We start from the raw sequence: 18,394 nt of genomic DNA, 5'->3' as shown, positions 1-18,394 counted from the left end.
GCACTGAGAACAGGCCGCACTCTGGGCAGGAAAGCTTTTGGGGGAGCCCGGAACTATACCAGAGCCCCACTTCCAAGTCAGCACAGCGTCCAGGTCAGCAGCAACCAGGAGATACTCCCAGAAGTAGGAGCAGCTGATGTGTAGTCTGGCTCTCTGGAAATCTCAGTGAAAACTAGCAAATTGAACATTAGAAATGGCACGTGAAGAGCATCATCTGTACAATCGAGTGGGGTTTGTCCCAGGAATGCAAGAATGGTTCAACACAAGCAGATCCTTAAGTGTGAAGCATCCCATCAACAAACAAAGAGCAAAACCCATGTGATCCCTTAGGGAAATGCCAAAAAGCATTTGCCAGAATTCAGCATCCTTCTGTGATGCAAACAGACAAACTCCATATATTAGGTAAAGAAACGAGTGTACCTTGGCTGGATTGGTGACACATGCCTTTAATCCTAGCACTCAGAAGGCAGAGGCAAGTAGATCTCTGTGAGTTTGAGACTAGCCTGGTCTACATAGTGAATTTGAGGCTAGCCAGGGCTACATAGTAAGCCCCTGTCTCAAAGAAAAGAAAGATAAAAGAATACCTCAACACAACAAAGGCCATGTTTACCAAACCCACAGCAAGCATCATAATTCAGAGTTCACATATCAATAAGTCAAAACCTTTTCCTCTACAATCAAGGAAAAGCAGAGGCTGCTCACGTCACTGCCTCTCTTTGATATCTTTGGCGCTGGAGGCTTCCTTTTGATTCAGACTGCTTTGTACCAAACTTTATTCCCAGGTGACTCCTCAGTTAAAGTTCAGGTTGAGTGTTCCTAAAGAAGGCATCTGAAATCTGAAATACTTCCAAACATAAAACTTAGTGATTCTAATGTTGGATTAAAATAAGTTTTAGATTTCAGGTTTTTGGATTAGTGGCACTCAGCCAGTACTCTACGCAAATATTCCAATGTGTGAAAAGCTCTAAAATCCGGTGGACCTCCAGTTCTCAGTGCTCCTGGGGTCCCCGGGTCCTCGGCATGCTGGACGAAGCCTTAGCCCATGCTGCTGTCTCTGTTGGTGTCTGGCAGGAAACTGACCTTCCAGAAAATGGTGGGTCCCTTTTGTTCTTGTGTTTGGTTTTAAGGTTAAGATGTACGGTAACACAGGTCATTGTCTAACTAAACACGGTCATCTATACAATGGGCTGAGAAATAGTGCTCTGGAAACTATAATTTTATTCTATTTTAGAACTTCAAAGAAAATTCTGCTGGGCGGTGGTGGCGCACGCCTTTAATCCCAGCACTCGGGAGGCAGAGCCAGGCGAATCTCTGTGAGTTCGAGGCCAGCCTGGGCTACCAAGTGAGTTCCAGGAAAGGCACAAAGCTACACAGAGAAACCCTGTCTCGAAAAACCAAAAAAAAAAAAGAAAAGAAAAAAGAAATTCCAAGGGGAAAATGTCCCTAGCTTTGCCCTGTCCCAAGTCCAATTTCTTTCTTCTCTCCAGGCTTTCATCCATCGTCCCTAATATAAATGATTTGCCCTGATATTTGTTGCTGTTTAATGGCTTCCTTATTTCATTTGGTTGACTTTTAAATGTTGGGATGTTTCTCCCATTGTGGGTTGTTTTGAAATAGCTTCTGTTTCTGTCGTGACCTTGACTCAGTGACTCCTTTGTTCCTGTGCCTTTGTCCTTGGGGGTCTTTTCACGGGTAGTCTGGGGTGTGGGCTCTCCAGACCGGGGACTGGCATTTTCATCACTTACTGAATGTGACCAGAATGTCCCCGAGAGTGAGATGTGCTTCTGCCAACCAAAGGGCACATGGGATACTTGTCCCCAGCAGGCTCACCTGTCAGGGCCACCTGCTGCTTCCCACCCCATCCTGTGGAGGTTGGAGGGGGACTTTAGCTCTTCTGTGTCTTTCAGATGGCTCTTAACAAGATGTGTGTTTTCTAGGCATGATTCAGTGTCCTGTTGCATGAGCTGAGTGTGGGCTTCGGTAGGCTTTTCCACAGTTAGCAAAATCTGCGCCTGTCATCATGCAGGAATGTCTGTGTCCTGCTTCCAAGAACTCTTGTAAGTGTTGGCAAGAGGCCATGCTGCTTACAAACCTGTGAGTAACTATAGGTCATGAGGCAGTTCTCAGACATCTTTTATTTTCTCCTTATTAAGATTTCCTCTTGCCTCACATCTCCCTGGAAGGTGGCATGGGTGGGGTGGGAGTGTTTAGGCCAGGTCTTTTTTGCTTTTACTCCTGGAGCTGGAGTTACAGGTTGCTGGGAACCACCTGATGTGGATGCTGGGAACCAAACTCAGATCTTCTGCAAGGGCAGTGTGTGCTCTTGACTGCTGAGCGCTCTCTCTCTCTCTCTCTCTCTCTCTCTCTCTCTCTCTCTCTCTCTCTCTCTCTAGCATCCTTAGCTTTCTGCATCATATTTGTGGTGGAGAAGAGCAGTGATGTGTGGAGAAGAAATAAAAAACAATGTATAAGACTATTCCGGTAGAGAGAACTAACCCATGGTCCCACTTCATTTCTTGTGAGAGCTGTACCATGATAGTCCTTGGTTTCCAAGACCAATGCTCTAATCGGTAAACTATGGAGCCCAAACACTTCTCAGTTTCAACCTCCAGACCCCAAACTCTCTGTTTCTGGACCATCCGCAAGGGCTCCAGGAATGAGCGTCTCCAAGAGGGACAGCACTAAACCTGGCTCTTGCTGGAGTTGTCTTATCCAGCCTACCTGGGAACACCTCAGGAGATAGAGACACTGCTGAAGCTCAGGGTTGTTCCATATCAATAGGGACCGAAGTGGACCCTTGACCTGTGAGCTCTTCCCAGTGGCCGAGATATAGCAGACCCACTTTCCTTCCTTTCCCCCTTAGGTGACGGAGGGTGGCAGAGCCACGAGTCTTACTGTGCACACCACAGTCTGGAACTTACTCATAACACCGCCTCTTCCTACTCTTCACCCCCATCCTTCTCCATGAAGACACTGGGCGCACACCCTCACAGTTGGGGTTGAAGCTTGGGGGAAGGGAAGAACCCCAGTGGAACCTCATCTGCATGCCTGGTAGCGAGGCTGGGTCCCTGAACGTGACCGTGGTGGCCAAGTCAGGACTGTTTGCTCAGTGCTCCTTGACAACTCGGGAGCAAGTGTGGGACATCAACAAAACAAAAATGGGAGAAGACAACTGGGAATTGGCTTTGAAAAATGAGGCGAGGTGGCCAGGATTAAAATGAGAAAATTCAGGGAACATGGGGGTGAGCAACCATGTGTGAGAAAATGAGAAGGATGGACGGTCGAGGAGAAGATAAGTGTGCGTGGCAGGTGGAAGTGGCGACAGTCACGGGATTTAGTCATCAAATATTGTGCACCATGCCAGGCCTGCCTCCTCCTTCTGTCAGAGAAGCAGGTCAGTCACGCGGGATGCTGCACCCCTTACTTACGTGGTCTTTGACCTGTCTTCTCCTTTGTCTCCCACCTCACAGATACACAGGTTGGACAGTGTGGGGGTCCCGGAGGGTCTTTGTGCCTCAGATGACCCCATCTACACAGAGTTATTCTCTATAATCTGGACGGGCTACATCTTACCGGTTCAGAAGTCTAAAAAGTTGAACTGAGGCCTCCCCGAGACTCGGCAGCTCACAATCACATAAGCCAATTCCTTATACTAAATCTCCGTGTGTGTGTGTGTGTGTGTGTGTGTGTGTGTGTGTGTGTGTGTGTACTGTGAGCTCTCTGTATCTGTGGGTTCTCCATCTGCAGTTCAAGGGACTACAGATTGAAAGTATTTTTTTAAAAACTGAACATGTATAGAGTTCCATTCTTTGTTCTCTAGACAAGATGTCATGACAAATTTTAAATTACATTGATTTGTTTGTGGAGTGTGTGTGTTGGGGGGGATGCATTCATGCATACATATGGAGGTCAGATGACTGCTTGCAGGGATTGGTTCTCTCTTTCTACCCTGTGAGACCCAAGGACTGAACTCAGGTTATCAGGTTTGGCCGCCAGCACCTTTACCAATTGAGCCATCTTGTTCGATCAAATTATTACATAGTGCTTCTGCTGTATGAGGTGTTGTAAGTCACCAGTGGCGGGTTAGTCTATGGGAAGATGCACATAGGCTGTAAGACAGTTCCATTCCACTTTATTTGAGGGACTTGAGTATCCACGGACTTTGGTAAGGGGAGATGGGATATTCTGTAACAAATTTTCCATAGACACAGAGAGAAGAGAGAGAGAGGAGGAGGAAGGGAGAGAGAGAAAGGGAGAGAGCATGTGTGTGTTTCTGTGTGTCTCCACTAAAAGAATTCTGTCTGGCACACCCCCAAAAACCTTTAATTATGCTTAAAATGTGTGTCAGCGTAACTGAACACTTCATTCGCTGCCCCGTGTGTTCTTGCTTCTCTGATGACTGTTTTGCCCCTCCCAGTCCCCAATGCATCAGTGTAAATTGTGGTAAGTCCCAGATCTTAAAGAAAAGCCAGACCAGAAGTTTTCCAAGTGAAAGGGGATTCCTTACCGGTGTGTCTGGGCCCTTCTCACCCTGAGGTTTCTCAGAATGTGGCACAAAAGCCAGGCTTTGAACAGACAGGGATGGTAGTGTTCGTTGCTCTGTGTGAGTTTTTAGGACTCTCCTAACCTCCTGGGACTGTTCTTTGTACTTGCGTCTTGAGAATTTTGCCACAAGATGGAGGAAGTACCGATAGCGATTCTGATAAGTATTAAACTGGGTTGGCATCAGGTTCCATGTTCCATCTAGGTTCCAGGAGTCATTTGTCAGCACTTTTTCCTACCTCTTCTGCCACTGAGGATATTTGTTCTATGTACCATCATACATGTTGTTGTACAGTTGGAGTGGAAATGAGTTCAGGAGAGAAACTGAGGACCAGTGCACCCTGAGTGTGAAGCCTGTAGTTCAGCGTCCAGTGCAGCTTCCAGGAGAAGTGCACATGATTGCCTCAGTGATGTGAAATTTTAGTCAGCAAGGATCAGGACTGAATGGAAATACCCACGGTCGTCTTCCTCTAGATTAACGTCTAGGTAAAAACATAAGTTTGAGGAGTCCCCTTGAAAATCCCATACAGGGCAGAAAGAGATGCAGAAGTGAAGAGAATATAATATCCTTCCCTTTTCTGTCTGTCCTAGGGAGCGGGGAGGGGGTGGGGATGAGGAAAATAGACTGCTTTGCTCCAGACGACACCAGAAAGAAAGGCAAGCTGCTGGGAATTGGTAGGGCACTTGACTAGCATGTGTGAGGCCCGAGTTCCTCCTATTTCCAGCAAAAAGACAAAAAAGGCAAAAAAAAAAAAAAAAAAAAAAAAAAAGATTTTGTGTAGCTCACTGTTTGAGTATTTTGTAATTCTTTTAAACTCAGTTCTAAAAATACTGAATCCAACTGTAGAAGAAAGAGCTGGACAGCATTGCCAGCATAGGGTGGCTTTAATGTTTGTGTCTATCCCAGTTTGAAGGTGAAAGTGAAAGACTTCCGGCATTTTGGAATGCTGAGCTGGAACTCTAGGTTGAAGGAGGGTCTTCAGACCACCCCCTGCCTCTCACGACATTCCAGGGTTGGAAGAATGCAGAAACCCCCCACCCTGAGGCAGGTTAGGAAAGCAAGAGCTTGCCAGGTAGGAAGGAGCAGCTGGGAAGGACGATTCCACATCAGATGGTCTTCTAGATGGTTCTGGACATTACCATGGCTTTCTGTGGATTCTTGCCTCCTCAGTGCCCTCTCTTCTTACAGTTTGTTTTGAGGAGTGAAAGGAAGCAATGATACTTGTCAGCATTTGGGTGAACTGAATAAATGACTTTGCTCTTCTGGGCAGTCCAAATAAACACATGGTAGGGTGGTTAGTGGGAACAAGAGACCCAGTGTGACTCCACGGTGCCCTACCAGGTCAGAGTGCCGCATACATCATGGCACCCTGTCTTTGGAAGGCGGTGAGAGATGAGAACTCCTGCACACAGTGCTGGTGCCTGGGGGAATGGGTATGACGCAATGCTCTGGGGAGCAGCATAGCATTGCCTAATAAAGCAGAAGACGGAGCATGGTCCCAGCAGTTGTTCTCAGACGTAGGCTGGGGTTGTGTTCCAGAATATTCTCTGTCGCCCTGTGTATAGGAGCTGTACACTAGAATCAACAAGAATGGACAAACTCTAGGCATACGTAGAGTAGGTGCATCTGTATTTACTTTTCTTTTTGTAGTTCTGTGGGTGGAACCCAGGGCTTGGCACATGTTAAGAAGGTGAGCCTCACCCCCACCCCTGTGTATATCTTAAAAACCATGATATTGAGAAGCAGAATCAAGTCGCACGAGAATGCATACTACGTACTACTCGATGAGAAGTGTGCGAAGAAAAGCAAACTCCGAGGGCCGGTCTCAAAAGCCAGGGCATGGTTATTATAGAAAGTGGGTGTCTGTCTTTAGGAAGATAGTGAGCTGGTGCCAGGTCCTTGCTTTATCACAGGTCTCTGCACTGTGTGTGCATCTTGAGTGCATACAGCCTTTTTGTCTTCATGTCTCATGTGCTGTGGCTCGATGGAATGCGCTTCTCTGAAGTTGAGTTGCTTAGTCAGATATGACCGAGACTTGTCATTCCAGGGTGGTGGGCTCTGTCTTCATCTTGGTTCTGCAATTCTGTCCTCTCCCTCAACTGAACTGGGGTTGTTGTCCAAGCACGCACAGACCCAAGACTCCTCTCTTTTTCATTCACTGGGGTACAGTAGCAGTGGTGGTAGGTACTGCAAATCCGCTTTCCCAACTGTCCTAAGTCTTGTTACCTTTGGAGTCTGGGAAGTGGAAAATGCCTGCTGACCAGGCCAGCAGGGGGCTCTTCAGCCTCTGATGCCCAATCCCAGGGGCATCTGGAGGACAAAGGGTTCCTTCCAGAGGAACCCTGAGGACCATGATGATATCTCAGATCCCTCCTTCAGGCTGACAAGATGTCAGACTGAGGTGACATGTCTGATGGGAGCAATGTGCACAGGGTGACAGTGTATGGATGTATCTCCATAAAGGACCTGGGTCCTCCAGGTGAGGACTGACAGGGGCCTTCCAGAGCTGCTTATGGCATGGTTAGCGGCTTTACAAATATCAAGTCCACAGGACCCTCTCTGGAAGAAACGGCTCAGGAAAGAGTCCCTGAGTGGCAGGTTCCACAGAATGCTGCCAGTCTAGCCAGCAGGAATTTGGGAGAAATGTTTCTCTGCCCTCCTGAGAATTGAGATGCCCAGGGTACAGAGGTCCTCAGCAGGGTGTGAACCTGCAGTGAGTTGCCAGAATGTACCACTGGTGACTTAAGTCTTGCACCTGAAGCCATGCACACAAGTGGGCTGGTTTTCTAAGCCCAGCACATAACAACTTTTCTCTTGCTTGGCACTTCACATTTGCAGAAACTTCTAGGGCCCCACCTTGGCAAACAAACCCATCCTAAGCCGTATTTCATCAAAGAATGGCATTTCCTACAAACTCATTAAAAGCTGACCAAGGCCTGGCTTGCAGGCAGGTGAAGCCTGAGAGCTACTTCCCATTCTCTGGGGTGTTTAAATACCATCCCATCTCCTGATCAAATATCCCCCCCCTCCCCCGCCCCATCTTTTCTTTGGGTCTACTTTATCTTTCCTGTCTCCAAAGCTGCAGGTGATTCGTGGGGATGGTAAAGAGGAGAAGAGGTACAGATCGATTGCAGGTCTCAGTATTTGGGCCTTGAAACTCGTTTTTTAGGACTCACACATATAGGATAGTTTGGTTGTAAAAACAATTTCATTAAAATATTACAGTGCATGAAACAGTGGGTCTTTTTTGAGGGGGGCGATACTGCCTACAAGAAGTTAGGATAAGTAGTGTTAACAACATTGCCTTTCTAGAGAACTAAACTGTGTATTACCGCCTTCTCCTCATGTAGGAAGGAATAGTGTCTCCTAACGACCTGGACCTGGTCATGTCAGATGGGCTGGGCATGCGGTACGCATTCATTGGACCCTTGGAGACTATGCACCTCAATGCTGAAGGTATGCCTGGGACAGAGATGGTGTTCTGTGGTATCGAGTATTTCTGTGAGCTTTCCTATCTGCCAGCCTGTGCTGTTTCTTTTTAAGCAGTGTGATAATGGCAGTACCTAGAAGGACTCCCATCAACCCTAGTAACTCAGACAGGGCTGAGGCACAGAGTCCTGTGGACTGGTACGTAAGTCCACACGGGGTCTGTGAAGCTCAGGGGTCTGGATGTGAGGAGTCCTTGATGGAATCCGAAAGGAAGAAAGGGAAGTGCTGTGATAAGGACTGCTGCGTAGCTTGTCGCTTGGTGAGAGAGGAGCAAGAGAGAGCCAGGGGAGAGGCGGCAGTGCCACATCGTCCCCAGTGATGCTTCTGGAGTTATCTTCTGCCCACTCACCAGTGCCTGTGGGTGTGGGCTTCCCAAAGGTCGGGGGTCACAAGGCAGGTGCTTTACGGGAGAGGCCTGGCAAGGTGGGCCAGGCCAGACCACTGTCCAGAAGCTGACTTCAGAGGCTCGGGCAAGTCAGCATGACCTGGTTAGTTCCAAAGAAAAATAACTTGAAAGGGCGAGAGTGAAGCGGATTTTTAAATGATGCAAAGACGACCCATACTAAAAATAACTAAAGTGTTAAAACCCATACTAAATCAAAACACATCAATGCAGTGATGTACCAAAGTCTGAAAAGATGTTGCCTACACGTTAGCTATCTCTTGGTATTTAAATAATAGTAACTTTTTTTTTTTTTGGTCCTGGGTGAAGTCTCACTACATAGCCCTGGCTAGCCACAGATGCATGATTCTCCGGCTTCATGCTGGAATCATAGGCGTGAGCCATATCTGTCACAATAGGAAATGGTGTTTATGGTTTTTGCTTTTTGCTTTTCGTGTGTGTGTGTGTGTGTGTGTGTGTGTGTGTGTGTGTGTGTGTGTGTGTGTGTGTGTGTGTTGCTGGGGGTCCACCCTAGTGCTTTCTGCCTGAGAGGTGAGCGCTCCTCCTCTGAGCCCTAGGTAATGTTTATTATCTTTTTACTGCTCTGCTGCTGTAAACTGATACAATTACTGTAGGTTACTTTAACCGAGTCCTCATTAAGTGGTAAAAGAGACATAGAAAGAGAAAAGGAATGTTATCTGTAGGTCAAGACTCTATTTCACAAGAGATATTGAGGAAGGAGATTTCCCTGGGGGTAGGGGTGGGGGTGGGGGTGGGGTGGGGTGAAGCCAGAGGGGGGGTACAAATGTGTTCCCATCATTTTGTTTTGTTTGGAGACAGGGTTCCACTCTAATTCCAGCTCTCCTGATACTTACGATGTAACCCAGGCTGGTCTCAAACACCAAGTAAATATCCTCCTGCCTCAGCTTTCCCCGTGTTGGGATCACAAGAGTGCATTCTACCCCCTGCTGTGTGCCTGTTTTTTTTTTTTTTTTGAGTGGGCGGAACCAGAACAAAAGACTGGAAATGCCAGGCAGACAGGTTGTGTTTATAGTGTGTGACTGACGTGACAGAAAGAACTTTCTAGTAACTGGTGCTAGTGACCTGGGAAGGGAGGGCTCACATCCTGGGCCATGGGTAGATGTTGAGAGGAAGTTCCTATCGTGTGGTGGGTTGGAGCTGATGGCCTCTCAGGGTCTGACTTTTGTCCTGTGATCCGATGATGTTTTAGTTAATGAACTCTTCTTCCCAACCAATATTTAAGGCACTTTTCCCAGACTCAGCATTACGTACATGCAGCAGGTGAGTGTATGATCGAGGAGCAGACTCACCACACTAGCCCTGCAATAACAGTGCAATAACTGAGCCTCCCTTAAAGGCAAGCCTTGCTAAGAGCAGCAGGAGGAAGAAAGCAGACTCCCATGCTTTGTGCGAGAGGATACCCATTGAACATGAGAAGAAAATACCAAGAAGACGCCTTCATACACGTGAAATTAGAGTTTTGAAGTATCATCGGAATGGTCTTGGATCATTTCAGAGGTCTTTTCAGCCAGATCTTAAGAGTGGGGAGCACCAGCCAAGCATTTGAAATGGACGTGGACACTGTCCGATAACCACCATGTTTCTCTTTTCTCGAGAGAGCTAAGATAGTTAAGGTATTGTGGGAAATTGATAGGGGGGAACTGAGAAGAGCTTTGAATCTCAAACAAATAGAAACAGAAGCCAGTGACACCGGACACTCAAGGATCAGTGGGGTGGCAGACAGGAAGGAGGCCCACAACAATTTTTCAAACAAAACTGATACGATAAGAAAGCTTAATTGGCTTAATATGATAATAGGGGTCGGATGTAGTTTTCAACTTCTGAGCATTCCAAAGCCCAGAGCTAGAAAGTTATAAGATCTGGCTGGGAACCAGCGGCCCTATTCTGGTGTCACCCAGAATATGTTGAGATTGGAGAGGGTTGGCAGTTTCCTGGTTTTGCTGACGTGGTTCTCATCAGTCTTGGACTTACGGGGGTTTTTGGTCTTAAAAGCTACCATCTTTTCTAAAGCAAGTGCAGGAACTTTAGGTTTATTTACTGATTTTTAAAGCTTGAGGATAATTTTATTCCAGTTGGAGAGAAAACCCCAGGGCAGGTGAGCTGTAATTGTCAGCTGCCCCGGGAGGAGGGGATGGAGAGGAGGAGGACCATGTCTTTTGAGTTTGGGTCTGGGAAAGCCGGCAGCCTCAGCAGCGGAGGCTGGAAGCAGCTGCTTGGCAGAAGGTGGCCGAAGCTTCAGAGAACGAGGAAGGATTCCCAGAGTTCCTGGGAAAGTGTTCGAAGGCTTTGGCTAGTATCTGAAGGAAAAAGAAAAGAAAAAAGTTACCGTTTGCTGAGGAACTCCGAGAAGTGGGAAGACCTCCTGGCAGAGGTGCTTTGGGAAGCTGTCAGGGGAAGGGAGGATTTTTTTGTTCTAAGATTCTAATTAAATAGGAAAACGGCAGAGTAGGGTACAAAGTTTGCCTTCTCATCTACTTTTTAAAAGCAGCCTTGGTGAAATCTATGCTCTCAGAATGGAGGTTCTGGCCAGCAGGACAGCCAGATTCCCACCTCGGCCTTCCCATCTGTTAGCTACGTAAGCCTGGACCAGAGGCTTGTTCAGTGCCCCTCCGTCTTCTCATCTGTTCAGTGGGGTAACAGCTGCTTCCTGGTGGGGGAGGGGCAGCAGAGAGACCACAGGGGAGGTGAAGAAGGGCTCGGCAGGGCTCGGCAGGGCTCGGCAGGGCTCGGCAGGGCTCGGCAGGGCTCGGCAGGGCTCGGCAGGCCCAGGCCTGGCAACCACGGTGCCAACAGGCTGTGCCTCTTACCCTTCCCCTCCTTGCTAAGAACCATTAGAGTCCAGGCCGAAAGTGAGCCCCCAAGGTCCATTCCCTTTTAATTTGGCCGCTGACTCATTCCTGAGGCAAAACACCAAGATCCAGCAATCATTCATTATTTAGCCGACACATGCAATCAGGATTTACCAACTCACCCTAACACAGACTCCCCATTTTTCTCCTTAAAAAACCCATTCCTACAAAAAACAAACAAACAACAAAACAAACAAACAAACCCGCTTGCTTAATACATAGCCTTTTGTTTATTTTCCTCTTTGTCTTTAGTGGTGGTGCTGGGGCATGGAACCCGGAGCCTGTGCCACGCTAGATTGAGCTACACATCCACCATTTAAATGTTATCTTTATTCAGCTTGTTGGGTTTAATTTATTTCTCTTCCAGGGTTTTTGTTTGTTTGAAGCTTTCTTAATTCCCCCCCAAAGACTGACCCAGGCCTGAGGGCGAAACAGGAAATACAGATGAGGCTTTTTTTTTTTTTTTGATTGCGCGGTCGAGGAAGTGCTAGAACCAGGCCTGGTTTCTCCGCTGAGAATCTGGGTCCTGCCCTGTCCCTGGCAGCTCCTGGGACTTTGTGTTTTGCTGTCTCTGTGGAGGGACAGTATCTCAGAGTCTGGCAACCCCGGGTCCCCCTCCAGGTGAACTGGTTGATCACCGGCTTCTGGTCGTGGAGACGCTTACGTGGTTTTTGGCAGGAGCCTGCTGCTGGCCCATCATTGCTGGTGGGAGCAGCCGAGCTGGGAGACACGGCCTGGTGCTGGAGTGGGCCCTGCCGCCCTGACCACCCTGTCCTTAGAGGACACTCAGCATTGCCGCTCTGTGTTCATTAAGTCTGTGGAACCCTCCTAAGTCAGGTGAATCCATGTCGGTGTGGGTTCACGAGCTGGGTCTGGGTTACAGTGAGAGTCCTCCAGAAAACCGAACACCCAGTTTTGAGGGGTGTCAGTCAGGTATGGGTGGCCAGCCAGGTATGGCATGGTGGACTGTGTCTCCTCGCCCCACACATTCAACAGACAGGAGGGCTTCCTGTTGGTGGAGGTGCTGAGGTTCAGGGAAACCCCCTGTTTTATCCTGAGGGGCTCACACACAGAGAACTGGGAGTCAACAAGATAAGCTAACTCTGATCTTCTGGGAATCAACTCCTTCCTGTTCTGTCATTGTCTGTAGGAACATCTCTTGAGAAAGTAGCTTCACGGCCAGAGAGCTGAGAGCAGCAGTTAGGAGCCCTGGCTGCTATTCCAGAGGGTCCGAGTTTCACTCCCTGCAGCCATCTGGAGGCTCACAACCACGGCTGGCACAGACACACAAGCACCCACATGGAGGCTCACAACCACAGCACAGACACACAAGCACACACATGGAGGCTCACAACCACGGCACAGACACACATGCACCCACATGGAGGTTCACAACCACGGCTGGCACAGACACAGGTGCACCCACATGGAGGCTCACAACCACAGCACAGACACACAAGCACACACATGGAGGCTCACAACCACGGCACAGACACACAAGCACACACATGGAGGCTCACAACCACAGCTGGCAAAGACACACAAGCACCCGCATGGAGGTTCACAACCATGGCACAGACACAGGTGCACCCACATGGAGGCTCACAACCACAGCACAGACACGCATGCACCCACATGGAGGCTCACAACCACAGCACAGACACACAAGCACCCACATGGAGGCTCACAACCACAGCACAGACACGCATGCACCCACATGGAGGCTCACAACCACAGCACAGACACGCATGCACCCACATGGAGGCTCACAACCACAGCACAGACACGCATGCACCCACATGGAGGCTCACAACCACAGCACAGACACACAAGCACCCACATGGAGGCTCACAACCACAGCACAGACACGCATGCACCCACATGGAGGCTCACAACCACAGCACAGACACGCATGCACCCACATGGAGGCTCACAACCACAGCACAGACACGCATGCACCCACATGGAGGCTCACAACCACAGCACAGACACACGTGAAGCCAAAACACCCACATACATGAAATAAGAATGAATAAATCTTTTTTTAAAATTAGGTTTAGAGCCGGGCGGTGGTGGTGCACGCCTTTAATCCCAGCACTTGGGAGGCAGAGGCAGGCGGATCTCTGTGAGTTCGAGGCCAGCCTTGGCTATCAAGTGAGTTCCAGGAAAGGCACAAAGCTACACAGAGAAACCCTGTCTCGAAAAACAAAACAAAACAAAACAAAAATTAGGTTTAGCTTCTGCAGAGCCAAGCTTTTTAAGAGCTGTGGAAGAGCCAAGCTCACATGGACAGGGCACAGGAAAGCACAGAGGAAGGACGGAGGGAAGTCTAGAAGTGAAGGAAGAAAGGGTGGTGGTGAGCCAGTGGGGTGAAAGACAAGGCTGGGCTTTTCCCCTTCTGGTAGAATTGATATTTCCATTTCTCTCTCTCTCTCTCTCTCTCTCTCTCTCTCTCTCTCTCATAGAGAAGTCAAATTTTGTTGCATAGGGTGAGGGATGTGAGTTGTATTGTAAACAGCTTTATCACATTTTATTCTAAATGTTGAAGAAGTGAATGTCCCATGGGAATCGGAGAGATGGGATTGGGTACCTAAGTACCCACACGGCCACTCACATCCATTCTTCATGCCCTCTTCCAAACTCCACAGGTACCAAGCATGCACATAGTGCTTATCCATACATATGGGCAGGCAAAGCACTCATGCACATAAAATGAAAATATAAATACATCTACAAAATAAGAGAAACATCCCTTTAAATTTTCAGGCGTTTTATAAAAGGCAGTAGAGAAAGTTCTAGAAAGTCTCTGTGAGATTGGAATGATTTCAGGATGGTGGACGATGAACATTTGTTGAAGGAATGTAAAGTGACCCTAGATAAAACGTGGTCTGTGTACCCCATCCCCTCAGACCGCTGCTTCCATTGGCTGGGGAGATGGAGCTGGCTCCAGAGAGGGGCCTGGGCTCCATTTTCCCTATAAGCTTGTTAAAAATGCAGCCACAATCCATTTTCTCACTCTCTTCTGTGATGGCTTGGGTCTTAAATGTCTCCCAAAGACTCTGTGTGGAATACTTGATGATCAGCCTGTGGTGCTATTTGGGAAGGAGCATGGGACCTTTAAGAGATGGGATCCTGAGCCATCTCAGTGGCTCAGGAGTAAAGGGGCTGGCCACCGAGCCTGAGGACCTGAATTTGACCCCCAGAATCCACATACTGGAAAGAGAGAACCAGCTCCCACAAGTTGTTCTCTGACCTACACACACACACACACACACACACACACACACACACACACACACACACACGTAATAAATTGTTTTAAAAGAGGCGGGGCCCATTTAGAAACAAGTTAGACCACTGGGGTTGTCCCTTGAATGGGCTATTGGGAGGCCGGCCTCTTCCTGTCTGGATCCTGGTCATCATGAGGTGAGCAGCTTTTCTCCATCATGTATGTGTTCCCCACCATGATGTTCTGCTTGCTGCAAGCCCAAAGCAATGGAGAAATCCATCAGCTTGGCTGAGCTGGGACAGCACAGCTTGGAGAGTTCGTGCACCGTGTGGTTCAGGCAGTCTGGTGCCAGCACTCCTGATGGCAGTGCGGATGAGTGATGAGCACAGCCTGATGCAGGTCCCACCACCTTCCTGACACATGATTTATCTTAGGAATTTTGTCATAATTTAACATCGTTCAAATATATTCAATCCTGTGTCTCTTGCCCCCCAACTCCAAATGAATACATTGTAGTTGTGTCTAGATTTTTATTATTGTTAGTGTGAATAAATGAACAGATAGGAAAAGTGGAACAAATGCTTGATTTCTTAAGGGAAAGATATTTACCTGGTTTTCTGGTCTCTGGCAATTCTAAACCACCGGAGAAGACTGAACATGGCTGGAGCATTTACAGGAGCTTGCAGAGTTTTGGACTGCTGAGAGCTAACATGTATGCAGTGAGCACTCTCTTTAAAAACCAGCCACTGGTTAACTGCAGGTGTTGATGACAGAAATTTTTGTTGGCTTAAATATTTTACCCTTCAAAACAGTTTCTCGAGCTGGGTGTGGAGAGTGCCCACCTGTAATTCCAGCATTTTGGAAGTAGAAATAGGAAGGACTGTGTTCAAAGCCAGCATTGGCTACAAGGTGGGTTTGAGGCCAGCCTGAGCTACATGAGACGCAGTCTCAACACACACACACACACACACACACACACACACACACACACACACACCCCTTCTAAACACTTTCTTTTTTTCAAAGGCTCTTTGGCATACAGTCTTCAAGGGGTAGATGAGAGCAAGCTTTGGGGGCTGTGCAAATTCTGCAATTTTATTTGTGTTCCAGTGACCCACTGCTGAGGCTTTGTGGCTCTGGAAGGCTGAACATGGGCCCGAGGGATAGCTCAATGGTACAACTCATGTCCAGCATTACAAAAGGGGAAAAATGTGCCAGAGTCAGCATAGCCAGGACTTACAGACATGTTGGCCTCTGGGATCCTAGGCCTGGCTTCTGGCTTATCTTGTCTCTAACCTGTGCCTGCTCTTGCAGCTCCAAGGCTCAGCATATAGGGGAAGAGGAGGGAATTGAGTGCCCTGGGGCAGGTGGCTACTCTTCAGAAAGGTACCCAGGTTAGACCAGGCTTGTGCTTTTCCTTCACAGCTCACCGGGTTCTAACTTTGGCCTCAGCCCACACAGCCCTGCAGTTACTGTATTGACTGTGACCCCCTCCTCCTCCTCCTCACTCATTTCTCCACCAAACCCCGGCAGTGGAGAAATTGGTTAGCCCGGCGGGGCTGGGACAGCCTGTGCACAGGGGTGCAGGCCTGGCTCCAGCCCTCCTGATGGAAGTGTAGCAAGTGATAAATAGAGCCCTGGAGCAGGTCTTACCACCTCGTAAATACCAGATAAGGCATAACCTGACCTTGAGGCTCAAGTGTGTGATAAAGAGGGAGTGACTGGAGTTTTGACATCTGGGTTCTTGAAGAATGAATTGAAGCCATTCATGATAACTCATGCCTGTGGTGGCAGTACTTGGGAGGCTGAGGCAAGAGGATTGTCCTGAGTTTAAGGCCATTGTGGGCTATGGAGTCTCTAAAAAGGAGGGTAGGGGAAGGAGAGGAGCCTGGAGATGTACTTAGTTAGCATTCATGGAACCTTTGGTTGGATCCCCAGCTCCACAGAAAGCAGGAGTGGTAGCACATGCCTATGATCCCAGCACTTCAATAGTGGACGTGGGACCAGACATTCCAGGTCATCTATGTAGCCTGGGCTACACGAGCTCTGTATCAGAAAGAAGGAAAAAGGGTGGGAGGCAAGGGAAAAAGAGAAATGAAGGGGAGAAATGAAGCCCAGCACACACTCTTAGCAGTACATGGTTGAGGAGATGCTTTATGCATGTCAGAGTGTGAGCACCATTGACTGAGGGCCCCCAAGACGCACTGACCAGGGGCCCCTAAGATGCACTGACCAAGGGTTCCCAAGATGCACTGACCAGGGGCCCCTGAGAAGCACTGACCAAAGATCCCCAAGATGCACTGACCGAGGGCCCCTGAGATGCACTGACCGAGGATCCCCGAGATACACTGACCAAGGGCCCCCGAGATGAACTGGTGGGGGACACATGGCAGGCCTAAGGAGCCCAGTGCTCTTCAGGATTTTCGTTTCCAGAAAGCTAAGATAGACTCGTGGGGGTTCTGCTTGCCCAGGCCAGCAGGTTGCTCACCTCCCGCCTCGTTTCTGTAGATTTTTTCTTCCTTCTGTATGGGTCTCAGTTTGGAGTTACAGAATGTGATGCTGATCTGTGGGCTCCTGTTTTTACGCCATTACAGGTGTGGTAAGCTACTGTGACAGATACAGTGATGGAATGAAGCGTGTCCTCAAAACTTTTGGTCCTGTTCCAGAATTCTCAGGGGCCACAGTGGAGAAAGTTAACCAGGTATGTGGACTACCCAGGGGCATGCAAGCTGGCACGTACTGGCCATCTGTGGGTGGAGCTCTGTCAGTAGCTGCAGTCTTGACCCTTGGTTCTGATGGCCACTTCTTCCTGACTGCCCATAGTTGCATCCTGGTCTCCAGGATACCTTAAGGTGATGGTGGCCAGCGGCTCATTGTGACTTGTCATGGAGATCTCTGGAGATCTGGACCTTGTATTCACTAACTGTGGATTGTTTGTGCTTCTGTGTCTTTGGAAGCAGTATACACACAGCTGGCATAAATAGGAGAGACAAGTACACTCCTGGCAGATTATTTCCTCTGTGTGTGTTCTCTGTTTTTCTTCCCCCGTCCTTTTCCCAGGACATGTGCATGAAGGTTCCTGATGACCCCGAACACTTAGCTGCCAGAAGGCAGTGGAGGGATGACTGTCTCATGAAACTGGCCCAGCTGAAGAGCCAGGTGCAGCCCCAGTAAATCCCTCACGATGTCTCCATCACTCCTTCCTGGGAAGCTCTGTTCGGCAAGACGAGAAGATCCAATCCCTGTGCAGCACCGAGAAGCCCAGGAAGCTGGCCTGAAGACCAGGTCTGCTCCTCTGTGTTTCACTGTGAGCAGCTGTGGACACCAAGTGTCTTCTGGTCACTCCCGCCTGACCCTGCACTGGGCTATCAGAGCACTCTGAGGTGTGGGGTTCCTGCCCCACCCCGGGCAAACAGGCTGAAGATCTTCACCTCTTCTTTCCAGTGTGATTACACAGGCATTTCCAGGCGATGATTGCAGTTTCCTGTTATCTTAATCTAATTCAAAAGAATTTTTGTAATCATTTTCTAATCCCGCTCTGAGTGTCCTGTGACCCTGCATTATGAAGCAATCACCTTCAGTTTGAATAAAAAAAATATTCTGATTAAAATCTTGATTCCATGAGGACAGGCATTTTCTATACACACACACACACACACACACACACACACACACGTACGCGTGCACATGTGTACGCGCACACACACACACTAAACAAACAACAAACAAACAAATAAATAAATGTGCAAACAGTCCTCCAGTTTGGGCCAGTTCTTTCCCAGACTAGTTCAGTTGTGCCCTGGGGTCCTCTGGTCAGGTACGTTTAAGGAGCATTGTGGGCTGCCCAGCCATGTCTGCAG

General features: G+C 48.5%; 1 protein-coding gene across 1 annotated transcript in view; it reads left to right on the top strand.

The window, feature by feature from the left end:
* Nucleotides 1–17,858, top strand: part of Cryl1 (crystallin lambda 1) — a 123,938-nt gene extending 106,080 nt beyond the window's left edge. Inside the window, exons 6-8 of the mRNA XM_016006914.3 lie at nucleotides 7,894–7,999; nucleotides 17,129–17,235; nucleotides 17,595–17,858. Of these exons, the coding sequence (XP_015862400.2) occupies nucleotides 7,894–7,999; nucleotides 17,129–17,235; nucleotides 17,595–17,708 (327 nt within the window). The 3' untranslated portion in view covers nucleotides 17,709–17,858. The remainder of the gene's footprint in view (nucleotides 1–7,893; nucleotides 8,000–17,128; nucleotides 17,236–17,594) is intronic.
* The last annotated feature ends 536 nt before the right edge of the window (nucleotides 17,859–18,394 follow it).

Source organism: Peromyscus maniculatus, chromosome 9, assembly GCF_049852395.1.
Source record: "Peromyscus maniculatus bairdii isolate BWxNUB_F1_BW_parent chromosome 9, HU_Pman_BW_mat_3.1, whole genome shotgun sequence".
Classification (NCBI taxonomy): domain Eukaryota; kingdom Metazoa; phylum Chordata; class Mammalia; order Rodentia; family Cricetidae; genus Peromyscus; species Peromyscus maniculatus.
The sequence above is the reverse complement of the archived record's forward strand: the minus strand, read 5'-3'. Positions and strand labels throughout refer to the sequence as shown.